Below are 14,445 nucleotides of genomic sequence, written 5' to 3' on the forward strand. Positions count from 1 at the left end.
CTTTTTCAGTTTTGGTAATTTAAATCTTTCTGGGAACTTATCCATTTCTTCCCGATTATTCAGTTTGTTGGCATGTAATTTTTCATAATATTCTCTTATAATTGTTTGTATTTCTGTGGTGGTGGTTGTTATTTCTCCCTGCTTGTTTGTGATTTCATTTAAATGGATCCTTTCTCTTTTGTTTCTGTTAAATCTGGTTAAGGGTTTAACAGTTTTATTTTTTTTTCAAAGAACCAGCTCTTACTGCATTTATTTATTGTTTTTTTTTTTCCTATATCTTTTTTCCTGCTGTATTCTTCATTATTTCCTTCCTTTTGCTGGCTTTAGGCTTTATTCCTTTTCTAGCTCCTTTAGGTATAAGATTGGGTTGCAAGTTTGAAATTTTTCTTGCTTCTTAAGGTTGGCATGTATTGCTATATACTTCCCTCATAAGACTGCTTTTGCTGCACCTGAGAGTTTTGGATTGTTGCGTTTTCTTTTTCATTTATTTCTGTGTGTTTTTTTAATGTCCTGGTTGACCCATTCATTCTTTATTTAGTAGAATGATTTTTAACCTCCCTGCATTATAGTCTTTTCAAATATTTTCTTGTGACTGGCTTCATATTCCATAGAGTTGTGGTCAGAAAAGATGCTTGGTATGATCTGTGTTTTTTTTGTATTTTTTGAGGACTGATTTGTGACCTCGTATGTGCTTTAGTGGAGAGTGCCCAAGCGATCCTGAAAAGAATGTATATTCTGCTGTTATAGGATGGAATGATCTGAATAGTCTGTTATGTCCATCTGGTCCAGTGTGTCATTCAAAGCAGTTGTTTCCTTGTTGACTTTCTGCCTAGATGATCTGTCCATTGATGTAAGTGGAGCGTTAATGTACTCTACTATTATTTTATTATTATAATGAGTTCCTTTAAGTTTGTTATTAATTGTTTTATATATTTGGCTGCTCCCTTATTGTGCGTATAAATATTTACAGTTGTCAGATCTTCTTGAATTGTCCCCTTTATTATGATATAGTGCTCTTCTTCATCTCTCCTTATAGTCTTTCATTTAAAGCCTAGTTTTCCAATATAGGTGTTGGTTCTCTGGCTTTCATGTGGCATCCATTTGCATGATAAATGTTTCTCCCTCCCGTCAATTTCAATGTGCAAGTGTCTTTAGTTTTATAATAAATCTCTTGTAGACAGTGTATACTTGGGTCTTATATTTTTTTAAATTTTATTTATTTATTTTAGACAGAGAGTGTATGTGCAGGTGTGTGCATGAGTGGGGGGAGGGCCAGAAGGAAGGAGAGAGAGAATCACAGTCAGACTCCCTGCCAGAGTGTGGAGCCCGACCTGGTGCTTAATCTCACCACACTCACAACCTGAGCTGAAATCAAGAGTCAGTCACTTAACTGATTGAGCCTCCCAGGCACCCCATGGTCTTGTGTGTTTTTTTTTTTTTTTTAATGCATTCTTATACCCTATGTCTTTTGCTTGGAGCATTTAGTCCTTTTACATTCAGAGTAATTATTGAGAGATATGTATTTAGTGTCATTTTATTACTTCTTTTGTTATTGTTTCTGGATATTTTTTCACTCAAAGAGTCCTCTTTAATATTTCTTGCAGGGCTGGTTTAGTGGTCAGGAACTCCTTTAGTTTTTGTCTGGGAAACTATCTCCCCTTCTATTCTGACTGATTCCTTTGCTGGATAAAGTATTGTTGGCTATATATTTTTCCCATTCAGCACTTTAAATATGTCATGCCACTTACTGCTGACTTCCCACATTTTTTTGAGAAATTTCCAGCTGGCTTAATGAGTCTTCCCTTGTAAGTTAGGTACTTTTTTTATCTTGCTGTTTTTTTCTTCATCCCTGTATTTTGCAAATTTAATTACAGTATGTCTGTCTAGTTCTGGGCCTGGTTTTGTTGATTGTGATGGGAGTTCTCACTGCCTCTTAGATCTGGATGTGTTTCCTTTCTCAGATTAGGGAAGTTTTCAGCTCTTATCACCAAAAAAAATTCTGCCCCTTTTTCTCTCTCTTCTTCTGGGATTCTTACACTATGAATGTTCTAAGTCTGTTCTTATGTTACATAATTTTTTCTCTCTTTTGTTCAGCCTCATTATTTTCCATTATTTTGTCTTCTGTTTTTTTTTTAAGATTTTATTTATTTATTCATGAGAGACACAGAGAGACTGGGAGATAGAGACACAGGCAGAGGGAGAAGCAGGCTCCATGCAGGGAGCCTGATGTGGGGCTTGATCCTGGGACTCCAGGATCATGCCCTGGGCCAAAGGCAGGCGCTAATCCACTGAGCCACAGGGATCCCCCCATTATTTTGTTTTCTAGATCACTTACTCATTCCTCTGTTTTTTCCAGCCTGCTGTTCAATATCAATTATAACATTTTTAATTTCTTCATATTTTTTTTAATGCAGGGCATGGAGCCCAATGTGGGACTTGAACTTTTGACCATGAAATCAAGACCTGAGCTGAAATCAAGAGTTGGATGCTTTACTAACTGAGCCATTCAGGCACCTCACATTTTTCATTCCTGACTTCTTAAAATTCTTTTATCTCTGTGGTAATGTCCTCCCTGATGTCTTCCATTCTCTTCTCAACCCCAGCAAGTATCCTTATGATTGTTACTTTACATTTCCATCAGGCATGGTACTTATATTGGTTTGGTTAGATCTCTGGCCCTGAACTTATCTTGTTCTTTCATTTGGGATGGATTCCTCCATCTTGGCATCTTGTCTAAGTCTCTGTCTTCTGTGTTTTAGAAAAGTCCATAATATTTCCTGCTTCTGAGAGTAATGGCTTTATGAAGATGTTATAGTGTCTAGGGCCTCTTGCTTCATAGAGTGTCTCTAGTCTCTGCTGTGTGTGCTCTGCTGTTGTGTTTTAGCTGTTCTCTTCTTCAGGCCAGTTATCTCTAGAGGCTTTCCTGAACTGCAGTGGACAGTGTTGGTCCTTGGCCAAGATGTGGCACATTTTAACTAGGTGTGCTCCAGTCTGCTCTTTAAATGAGCCCTGATACTACTTCCACTAGAACTGAAGCTCTGTAGAGCTCTCTGGGCTGGACATGTGATGTGAGCAGGGATTTCTGCTGGTCTTCTGGGGAAGGGGTCTGCCATGTTGGGACTGAGGCAGACTGGACTGAGAAGAGCAATACTGCCAGAGTGCAGGGGTGTAGGACTTGGTTGTAACCAGGTAAAGCAGCCAGTGTCCGTGCTGTGCTGTTTGCTACAGGTGGCTCTGTGTTTATGCTGAGGGGCAGATCACGGAAATGGAGCCAGCCAACACCTTTTTCTCTGCAGAGGGGTCTGGGTGCTTGCTGCTCTCCATGAAGCACTCCGAGAAGAGCAAATAATCTCCCCCCTGTGTGTTCCAGGCCTTTTTCAGATTGCTGTTTCTACACTGTTTGCCTTTGGGTTGTTTACCTGCCCTATCCCCAAGAGTGCCCTCTGGTCTGTGTTCCAGCCAAGTCTGCTGCCTTTTAAACTCTGGGCCATAGGGAGGTGGTTCTGGCAAGAGCCTGCACTGGTCTTGTGAGGGAGGGTCTCACCATGCTATGACTGAGGAAGGCTGACCCAGAAGGGCATTTACGCCAGAGCACAGAGGTATGGGACTTGGTTTAAGTAGGTTAAGCAGCCACTGTTGGGACTCATCTGCTTTCTGCAGGTGGCTTTTTGTTTATACTGAGAGGCAGGGGAGGGAAATGTCTCCATCCAACTCCTTTGTCTTGGGAGAGGCATCTCTATGAGTGCTACCTCTTAGGGATGTACTCCAAGAAGAGTGACTAATCTCCCTAGTGTGGGCCCCAGGTATTCTCCCTCTCTTCTGCAGTACCCATAGTTCCTTTCTCCCCTTAATCATGTGTCCACACTTCTTATCTTCTTCAGTGTGCCTTTTTCTCTTCCTTTAGTTGAGGAATTTATTCTTTCAGTCTTCAGGCAGGTTTCTGGGGGTATTTAGAATGACCTTATACTTATCTAGTTGTATTTGTGGGACAAGATGAGCCTAGGGTCTTCCTATTCTACCACCACCTTCTCTTTCAACTAGCATTTCAGTTGTTTGAAGTATACTATTTGATATGCAGTTGTGAAAGGACCAGATTGTATTGGTATATTTTTTGTAGTTTGATTATTTCTTCTTCAGTATCACCATATTTTCCAAGAATTTTGTGAGAAATTGCAGGCAGAGTTTTTAAAAGTTCTATTTCAGCAAAGTATCTGCTTTTCATGTATCAGTATAATGAATAATGGCATAACTGTTAGACTCTGCTGTTTTCTGTGGATTTAATGATACTTTATTCTCTTTGAGATGATTCACCCATTCATTATTTTCTGAAGAAAATAAGCACCATTATATATACACATCTTTTTTTAGTGACTCACTGATGATTAAAACTGTACCTTTGTTTAAGACGTTTATGTTGCTGTCAAGAAATAGCTCTTAGGCTATTGCTACAAAATGCAGCATTAACACCTTTTCTTGTTTTATTTTTAGTCCGAAAGAAATACAATAGTATTTCTGTTAGAGTAGAAGATGAGTTCAGTAGCATTTGCCATTGTCAGAAACTTTATTACCCTTGGAAAGTGCATTACAGAAGTCACTAAAAGGGAATTAAAATAAGCTTTCATGAGCAAGTATGGCTAGATGGGTCCTGTATGACCCAAGGAAGTAGAACCAGGACCAATGAAAAGTATATGGGCATGCGTTTCAGTTTAGTGTGTGGAAGAACTTTCTCATAGAGCTGTAAGAGGATGAAATGATCTATCAGTGGAGTTTCCCATTATTGAAGGTGGTCATACATAAACTGGAGGAATTCAAAATGAGAGAGATGGTTGGACAAGGAGACCTTTAAGATCACTTTTCATTGTGAGATTGAAACTCCAGTACAGGGACACCTGGGTGGTTCAGTGGTTGAGCCTTTGGCTCAGGACATGATCCTGAAGTTCTGGTATCGAGTCCCCCATCAGGTTCCCCCTGGGGAGCCTGCTTCTCTCTCTTCCTATGTCTCTGCCTCTCTATTATGAATAAATAAATAAAAATTTTTTAAAAAGAAACTCTAGTACAAAGAAGATGATGTGCCTGAGATACAACCTTGTATTTTGAAGCCAATCTGTCTTTTGCCATTTTATGTTGGATTTAATATTCATTAGTTTATTCAGGAGCAATGCTTGATTTTTCAAGCCAATTTATATTCCTTCCATCTCCTACATGATGATACTTCGGAAGAGGCTAAACTTTATCAGTTGTATAGTTATACTCCTATGTTTGTTTACCTCAGGAGTATTTGTATATTAGGTCTGTGGATAACAAAAATCACCCGGAAAGAATAGTACTGATACAGTCACTCAACAGTCCTCCCTCCCTTGCTGATAACTCAAGCTGTTAGCCCTTCAGGTCTACCAAAGGAAGGAGAGGGAGAAAGAAGGAAAAATAGGAAGGTAAAATAAAACTGTAAAATCAATTAGAACATATAGTTGCTGAAAAAAATAAAGGAGTGGAAGAAAGAGATAGAGAAGAAAGCAAAAAATGGGAGCAATTGGAGATGAGCAATCTATTTTTTCCTTTACTGGTGATGGTAGTCTATAACTTCCCTCTCTTTCCCACACAGGTCTTGTGCTCTGAAGTCAAACAGCCGTGTGGTGTTGAGGTTTTTCTTGTGAACAGTTCTTAAAAGACACCAACCCTAAATTGAAGGGAAAACTCCTTTTCATCTATTTCCAACTCCCTCCATTTCTTTAGCTTTTGACCTCCACAAAATGAAACTGAAAAAAACATATGTATTTAAGCAGTATAGTATACAGGAATATTTTTCTGTAAAGCTTCCTTAATAAAGGTATTATTGACCATTCTAGCTAAAAGTACATCAGTTTAGATAGAAAGTTATTATATTTTAAAACACTTATTTGTTATAGTATAATAATCATCACATTAATTTGACCAAGAAATTTTGTCACAGCACATGCAAAATAAAATGCTGTTTCCTGTAAGAAAGAATCTGGCTTGTTCTTTTGTCCACTCAGATATAATCTTCAGAGGGCTGAAATTTAGTCAAAAAGTGTGTCATAAGAATACTACCTTCCATTTATTTAGCACAACAGACTTTATAAAACTTCATCTATTATAAGTTATATATATATGTATATATATGTACATTTATATATATACATATATATAATATGTGACTCATAAATTTTCTATAAGAATTTTTAATAAGAGTAATATGCTCTAAGGTATATGTGTATCAGGATAAAAGGTACTCGTGATAAATTTTATTTGCGGTGGGGCTGGATTAATTTAGTCTTAAATGCTTTAGAGAATGTGGAGAGGCCTGCAAACATACTTCAGATTTTGAGAATAACTACATTTGGGGGGGACCATAGTTCTACTTCTTATTAGATTCTCAAAAAGTTAACACCACTGAATCAGTCTTGCAATTTCAGATTACCTTTAGGGCTTCAGTTATCATTTACCTCCATAGATGTTTCGCACACAGGCATTCATAAAACATAAAAGAACTTGCTAGATTACCTATGTATACTGCCTTATCTAAACCTGTGAATTATTACTTAGTTTTGAGGTCGTTGGTCCTACAAAGCCCTTGGGGTACAAAGAGGCATAAAACTACTGACAGGGAGCCTATATTTTATTTTTTTAATTTTTAAAATATTTTCTTTATTTATTTGAGACAGCGCTAGCCGGGAGGGAGAGGGAGAAGCAGGTTCCCTGATGAGCAGGAAGCACGACTTGGAGCTCAATCCCAGGACTCTGGGATCATGACCTCAGCTGAAGGCAGATGCTTAACTGATTGAGCCACCTAGGTGCCCAAGGAGCCTACATTTTAGCAGAAAAAGAAACTGCATATATTTTAAAAGGTAAATTATAACAGATTTATTTAATACTAAATTAGTGGAGCTATATCAATTCAGAGGGATGGCTTTGAGTGAGCTAATGGAACAGCAGGGTTTATAAAGATAAATGTATTCATATAACAAATATTTTTTGAATACCTGCTTTGTGCCAGGCAGTCTTAGGTGCAGGAGATGGGAAGACATTTTATCAGGGAAAATGGAGTGAAGGTACTCAGGAAGGAATGTGTTTGACATGTTGGGGCCTAAAAAAATTAATTTGGCTAAGGCCAGAGGTGTATAGGGAAGGGTAGAGTAATTGTTGATTGTTGTTGAGCCAGGAGAACAAAATGGTATTTTAGAAAGATTAATTTAGCTTTCCCACATACTTTATTTAATCTTCTTTTGAAATTTAGTAGCAACTGAATTTTACACTGACAGCACCTTGAAAATCATCTCTTATTAGTGTTACTTTTCAAGTAAATAGAATGCTCTCAGTATTCCTTTCTCACATCCCCACAAAGTAGATAATAGCCTAATTTCTTTCCTATATATAGCACACACTTGTGTGTATATGTGTGTGTAAAAGGGAGCTGTTTGGTGTTTTCTTTTAAATTCAGTTCCTGATTTTGACAACCATTAGTATTTGATCCTGATTAGCATTCTGACTAAAGTTGAATTTGCTAGTCTGTTGTGCCATTTCTGGAGGAGTTTCTTAAATTGTAAATTTGTGTAACTCCTATATTCCCTGTGTATATTTTTATTTAAAATTTTCTGTTTCTTTAATTTTAAGATAAACTTTTGACACTTCCAGGTATTATTCAATAATAATTATATCATAATTATTGAGTGTTTAAAAATTCCAAAATAGTTTTGTTCTTTCATACAACATCATAATTAAAACAGTGCCTTATTAATGCTTTAACATTAATATTCTATAATATAATAATGTAGTAAAAGCCATATCTATCCAGGTCAAACTGGGCTGGACAGTTACTTGTTGTGGCTAACTTAAGATAGGCTTTATAAGTGCTAGAGCTTTAATTCAGATGAAGATTATAATTCACGTGTACCAGGTACGTCCCATCCATCTTAAACTTTGCCAGTTTTAATATGCTTTATGCTGTAAATGTTATTCCTAACAAATAACAATATACAATATGCAAATGTAAATACAAATACAGTGAACCTCAATGGGTATCGGACACAGAAATAACCTTAGAATTAATGCTATATTAAAAAGGTTTCTGGTGTCATTTACTTTTGTCCCATAGACTTGAAATAAAGTATATATGTATAATTTCTTAGCTTTGTGGGCAGTGTAACATTCTCAATAAACCAAAGGCAGCTTTTTTCTTAGTGCTTTTCTGCCCTCTAAAGGTCACTACTGGTATTTGTGTCCTTTTGCTTCTCCTTTTACATTGAAAATATTAGTAGGCTTTCTGCACCATTACAAAATACTTTCTGATGCATAGTAGGCATTCAAAAATATTGTTTACTCCTTTCTTGCTACTAATGTATTAGTATTAGAGCACTAATAACATTTTATGAGCACTTTCATCTTCACATTCCTTCTCTTTTGCAGATGTGCTGCAGGTCACTACTTTCTCTTAGTGTTCCTCAATATTTAATTTCCAAGAAAAGACTGGATGTCATACACCTTTTAAAATGGCATTATCTATCTATCTATCTATCTATCTATCATATATATATATATATATATAACAAATATATATATTTAAAGGAGACAAAACAAGAAGCAGATGCTTAACTATAGGGAACAAACAGGGTTACCAGAGGGGAGATGGTAGGAGAATAGGTGAAATAGGTGAAGAGGATTAAGAGTACACTTATCTTGACAAACACTGAGAAATACATGAAATTGTTGAATTACTATACTGTACACCTGATACTAATGCAACACTATTTGTTAATTAACTACACTGGAATTAAAATAAAAATATATTTTTGGCAGCCCAGGTGGCTCAGTGGTTTGGCGCTGCCTTCAGACCAGGGCATGATCCTGGAGACCTGGGATCGAGTCCCATGTCAGACTCCCTGCATGGAGCTTGCTTCTCCCTCTGCCTGTCTCTGCCTCTCTCTCTCTCCCTGTGTCTCTCATAAATAAATAAAATCTTAAAATAAAAAAATATGTTTTTTTATTTTAATATTTTTGTAATTAAAGTTTGTTTGTCAACATATAGTATGACACCCAGTGCTCATCCTGTCAAGTGACCTTCTCAGTGCCCGTCACCCAGTCACCCCATCTCCCCACCTGCCTTCCCTTCCATTACCCCTTGTTTGTTTCCCAGAGTTAGGATTCTCTCATGTTTTGTCACCTTCCCTAATTTTTCTCACTCATTTTCCCTCCTTTCCCCTATAATTCCTTTCAATATTTCTTATATTCCCCGTATGAGTGATATGATGATTGTTCTACTCCAGTTGACTTACTTCACTCAGTATAATACCCTCCAGTTCTGTCGATGCCAAAGCAAATGGTGGGTATTCGTCATTTCTAATGGCTGAGTAATATTCCATTGTATATATAGACCACATCTTCTTTATCCATACATCTTTCAACTTTTTGTCTTGATAGAGTCACTTTATATCTAGTACTGCATTTTTTATATTCCCCAAATGAATGAGACCATATAATGTTTGTCCTTCTCCAACTGACTTATTTCACTCGACATAATACCCTCCAGTTCCATCCATGTTGGAACAAATGGTGGGTATTTGTCATTTCTAATGGCTTAATAATATTCTATTGTGTGTGTGTGTGTGTATATATATATCTCACGTCTTCCTTATCTATTCATCTTATGATGGACACTGAGGCTCCTTCCACAGTTAGGCTATTGTGGACGTTGCTGCTATAAACATTGGGGTGCAGGTGTCCTGCCGTTTCATTGCATCTGTATCTTTGGGGTAAATCCCCAGAAGTGCAATTGCTGGGTTGTAGGGTAGCTCTATTTTTAACTCTTTGAGGAACCTCCACACAGTTTTCCAGAGTGGCTGCACCAGTTCACATTCCCACCAACACTGCAAGAGGGTTCCCTTTTCTCCACATCCTCTCCAACATGTGTGGTTTCCTGTCTTGTTAATTTTCCCCATTCCCACTGGTGTGAGGTGGTATCTCATCGTGGCTTGTTGGCCATGTCTTTGTCTTCCTCTGTGAAATTTCTGTTCATGTCTTTTGCCCATTTCATGATTGGATTTTTTGTTTCTTAGGTGTTGAGTTTAATAAGTTCTTTATAGATCTTGGATACTAGCCCTTTGTCTGATATGTCATTTGCAAATATCTTCTCCCATTCTGTAGGTTGTCTTTTAGTTTTGTTGACTGTTTCTTTTGCTGTGCAGAAGCTTTTGGTCTTGATGAAGTCCCAATAGTTCATTTTTGCCAAGTAGTTCAGTTAATCTAGACTCTGAAGTACTGGATCATAAATATTGAACAATACCTATGAATTTATTTTATAGTCTATATATTATTTATTATGTGATATAAGATGAATATACTCTGAGAAGATTAGGGTAATTGAAGATTATTTAGCTATTAGCATACTTCAAAAGAGTTTTTTGGTATCTAAGGAATAAGATCTAATCAGGTATTTTTAAAATAGCTTTTAAATGTGAGAATTGGCATTCTTTAATCACTTCAGAGATACATGAACAAAATTTCTCAGTTGTATGGGAAAGCATCCTTGATGGCCTTAGTTTTAATAATTTTTTATTGAAAAATGACATAGATATGATGTAGAAATCTTATTACTGAATACCAAGTAGAAGAAATCAAAAGTGATGTCTTTTGGGAAGGCAGGCCTAGATAAATTATTCTGTGATGCTGACATATGTACCAGAGGGAGGCTTGAAGGGAAAATAACAGTGAACAAAATTTTTATTAGTACTGCATTTTCATTTTACCCTGTCTGGAGTCTCAGCCTCAATCAGAGTCATGCCTGGCTTAAAGAGGGAAAGCCTAACTAGTGGCTGTAGCTTCCCTTATTCTGCTCAGGAAATATTGAAAAAGTGTCAGAAATGAAGTATAGGCACTATCACTGTTAATAGAGAACGTTTAGTGTCCTTTGGCTAGTATTTCTTCCAGTTCTTGTATACTTTCCCTTTTGTGTAAGCCGAAGAGACCTCTCTTCCTCTGGATGTCCTTTGTTGATTTCAGCAAGCCTCCTTTCTTCTGTAAAAAATCAAGCTCTTAAAATATTTGTTCTCTGGAAAACTTTTCATTTGGCCTTAAATGGATAATCTTTGGGGATTATTTTGATACCTGAATGAACACTGGAGCACTTTGTTCTTAGAGCCAGTGATTTTCCTGCATTCTTTTTTTTAAAAATTATTTATTTATTTTACTAAATTATTTATTTATTATTTATTTACTAAAAAATTATTTATTTATTTATTATTTAAAATAAAAAATTATTTTATTTATTTATTTTATTTTATTTATTATAAAAAATAAATTTATTTATTTATTTTAGAGAGAGAGAAAGAGAGAGCATAAGCAGGAAGGGCAGAAGGAGAGGGAAAGACTCTCAAGCAGACTCCGTGCTCAGTGCAGAGCCTGACACCAGGCTTGATCTCACAATACTGAGATCATGACCTTAGCCAAACCAAGAGTTGTTACTTAACCAACTCTGCCACCCAGGTGCCTCTTTCCTGCATTCTTAATCTAGATCAAGTTACATCCAAAACAAAATTCACTTTGGTTTTAAGTGTGAGATTCGTAAAAAGGAATATAAAAGATAGTGAAAGGGAATAAAGGGGAAAGGAGAAAAAATGAGTGGGAAATATCAGAGAGGGTGACAACATGAGAGACACCTAAGTCTGGGAAATGAACAAGGGGTAGTGGAGGGGGAGGTGGGAAGGGTGACAGGGTGACTGGGTGACAGGCACTGAGTGGGGCACTTGATGGGATGAGCACTGGGTGTTATACTATATGTTGGCAAATCAAACTCCAATAAAAAAATTTAAAAATCTTTAAAAGATTTTATTTATTTATTCATGAGAGACACAGAGAGAGAGAGAGGCAGAGACACAGGCAGAGGGAGAAGCAGGTTCCATGCAGGGAGCCTGACGTGGGACTAGATCCTGGGTCTCCAGGATCATGCCCTGGGCTGAAGGCGGCGCTAAACCACTGAGCCACCGGGGCTGTCCACTAAATAAAAAAATTTTTTAAAAAGGAATGCTTTGAAAGGTTAGGAACAAAGGATTTGCAATGGTAGGAAATTATTTTTATAAATAATATAAATATAAATTGTATTTCGGGACACAACTTGAATCATTAGTATTCCAGATCACACTTCTCTTTTAGTTTCTCCATAGCATTTATCAATTTGTAGTATATTAATGTATCTATTGTGTTTATTGCCTGTCTGTGCTCTATTAGAATGTCATCTCCATAAGAGCAAGATTCTTTGTTTTGTTTACTGATATATTCGAAGCACTGAGCCAAATATTTGTGTACTGAGTGAATACCATGATCTATCATACTTCATCCCTCAAATTTTGTATTCACTTCTTCTTGATAATTATGTTATTGGTATATTCCGTATGAAGTAGACAGTTAACTAATAAAAATAAAACTTTACCATCTAAGATAAGATAATTTTAGGAATTATACTCTAAAAATGTATGTAGCAATTTGGAGCACTTGAGTTTTTTTATACGTTCAATAAAACCCATAGTGCTGCTTGGGTACTCCCAAAATGTATCAGGAAATGGAGGATGGATGGGGAGCTTTTCAATTAAAAATATCTTTTTGATACATCTTTCTTAGATGGGAAAGCTGACAACCGTACCTGCAGGTCTGATATGTGCATCTATAACTGTGCATGCGGCTAAAGAAGAATACAAAAAGCAGCTTGTAAAACCAGAGAAGGTAATTCATCTACAAAAGTTTGTGAATTTTGTATAATATAAATATGATGCAAAAGCCATCAGTACTTTTTTTTTCTTATTTATCTCTCTTCATCAGAAATAGAAGTATTTGTTAGGCATACTTTAGAAGTTGAAAAAATAGTTGTGGAGTGTGTCAAAATAAACATTGTATTTATTATATTTAAATCAAACAGCTAAAATTCTAACTCCATTGGAAAAAAAATAGTGATTTTTCTTAGTGGATAATCAGTTAGTAGTATAGAACTTTAGTACTTAAAAGCAGTCTGATTTTTCTTCTTGGCAAATTTATACAAGTACACCTGATATTTGAAAACCTTGGTTTAAGGGATGCCTGGGTGGCTCTGTGGTTGAGCGTCTGACTTTGGCCCAGGGCATGATCCTGGAATTCCGGGATCCACTCCCACAGCAGGCTCCCTGCAAGGAGCCTGCTTCTCTTTCTGCCTGTGTCTCTGCCTCTCTCTCTCTCTGTGTGTCTCATGAATAAATAAATCTTAAAAAAAAGAAAACATTAGTTTAAGAAATCCATTAAGACCTCAGCTTTGAAAATCACCTTAAATGTTTTCTAGGTCAGCCTTCTGTATGGCACTGTAGTCACCTCTACAAGAGGCACACTTAATGGCTATTTATCTTCTTTTTTTTAAGATTTTATTTATTCATGAGAGACAGAGAGAGAGAAACACAGACACAGGCAGAGGGAGAGAGAGAGAGAGAACAAGAGAGAGACACAGGCAGAGGGAGAAGCAGGCTCCATGCAGGGAGCCTGACCTGGGACTAGATCCCAGCTCTGCACTATCATGCCCTGGGCTGAAGGCGGCGCTAAACCGCTAAGCCACCGGGGCTGCCTGCTATTTATCTTCTATAACAATAAAACTCTGGATAAAGGTACCTAAGGTAGTCCATCCATCTTCTAGCAGTTCTCACTCAATTTAAGGTCCTTCTTTTATGTCAAACATAAACCTGTCTCATTAATAAGTTCTATCCTTTGGCCTTGTATCTCTTGGCATTGGTACCATATAGAAAAATTCTCATCACTCTTCCACAAAACAACTCTTCAAATATCAGTTACACCTTAAGTGATCTTGCATCCTAGATATTAGTAGCTTTAACCCTTATATGTCATAACTTAGAGTTCTTGTACTATAATGGCCATTCTTTGCCAATCATGTTTAGAATGGTTACTGTTTTTTTCAGATGACTGTAGGATAAAGTAAGATTCTGACTTCTCTTGTTCTAGATAATATATTTCCATTAATACTGCCTGAGCAATACGAATATACAAATAGAAATATATTTGTTTTGAATGTCCTTATAATTAGCCTTGCTTATAATCAGATTTTAACAATGACATAGTGAACTTGGAGTTCTCTAAAATTAATTAAACCTCTTTATAGGGGCTATCGGTAAGCTCTGTCTTTTTCCAGTCTGTACTTACGTATATGGACTTTTTTACTCCATTACAGGTACAATTATGCCTATATAACTTGAATCTTATTGATCTAGTCTATCATACCAGATTGTTGATACCTAATTGTGGCTATTGATTCTATTCACCATTGTACTTTTTTTAAGGGGATCTTTTTCTTTTATTAGATTAAAAAACAGAACAAGGAGGAACTGGGGGAAAGAAATATAGAAAAGGGCTGGGCAAAGCTCAGAGATTACAAAGGGGAGAGGCAGGGAAAGGAGGGGGAACATT

The 14,445-nt window shown here is 36.7% G+C and overlaps 1 protein-coding gene across 1 annotated transcript in view; it reads left to right on the plus strand.

Annotated features, from left to right (window-relative positions):
- Positions 1-14,445, plus strand: part of APOOL (apolipoprotein O like) — a 111,632-nt gene that overhangs the window by 17,840 nt on the left and 79,347 nt on the right. The window contains exon 2 of the mRNA XM_041742239.1: positions 12,628-12,729. Within this exon, the coding sequence (XP_041598173.1) occupies positions 12,628-12,729 (102 nt within the window). The remainder of the gene's footprint in view (positions 1-12,627; positions 12,730-14,445) is intronic.

The sequence above is a fragment of the Vulpes lagopus genome, chromosome X (genome assembly GCF_018345385.1).
Source record: "Vulpes lagopus strain Blue_001 chromosome X, ASM1834538v1, whole genome shotgun sequence".
NCBI lineage: Eukaryota > Metazoa > Chordata > Mammalia > Carnivora > Canidae > Vulpes > Vulpes lagopus.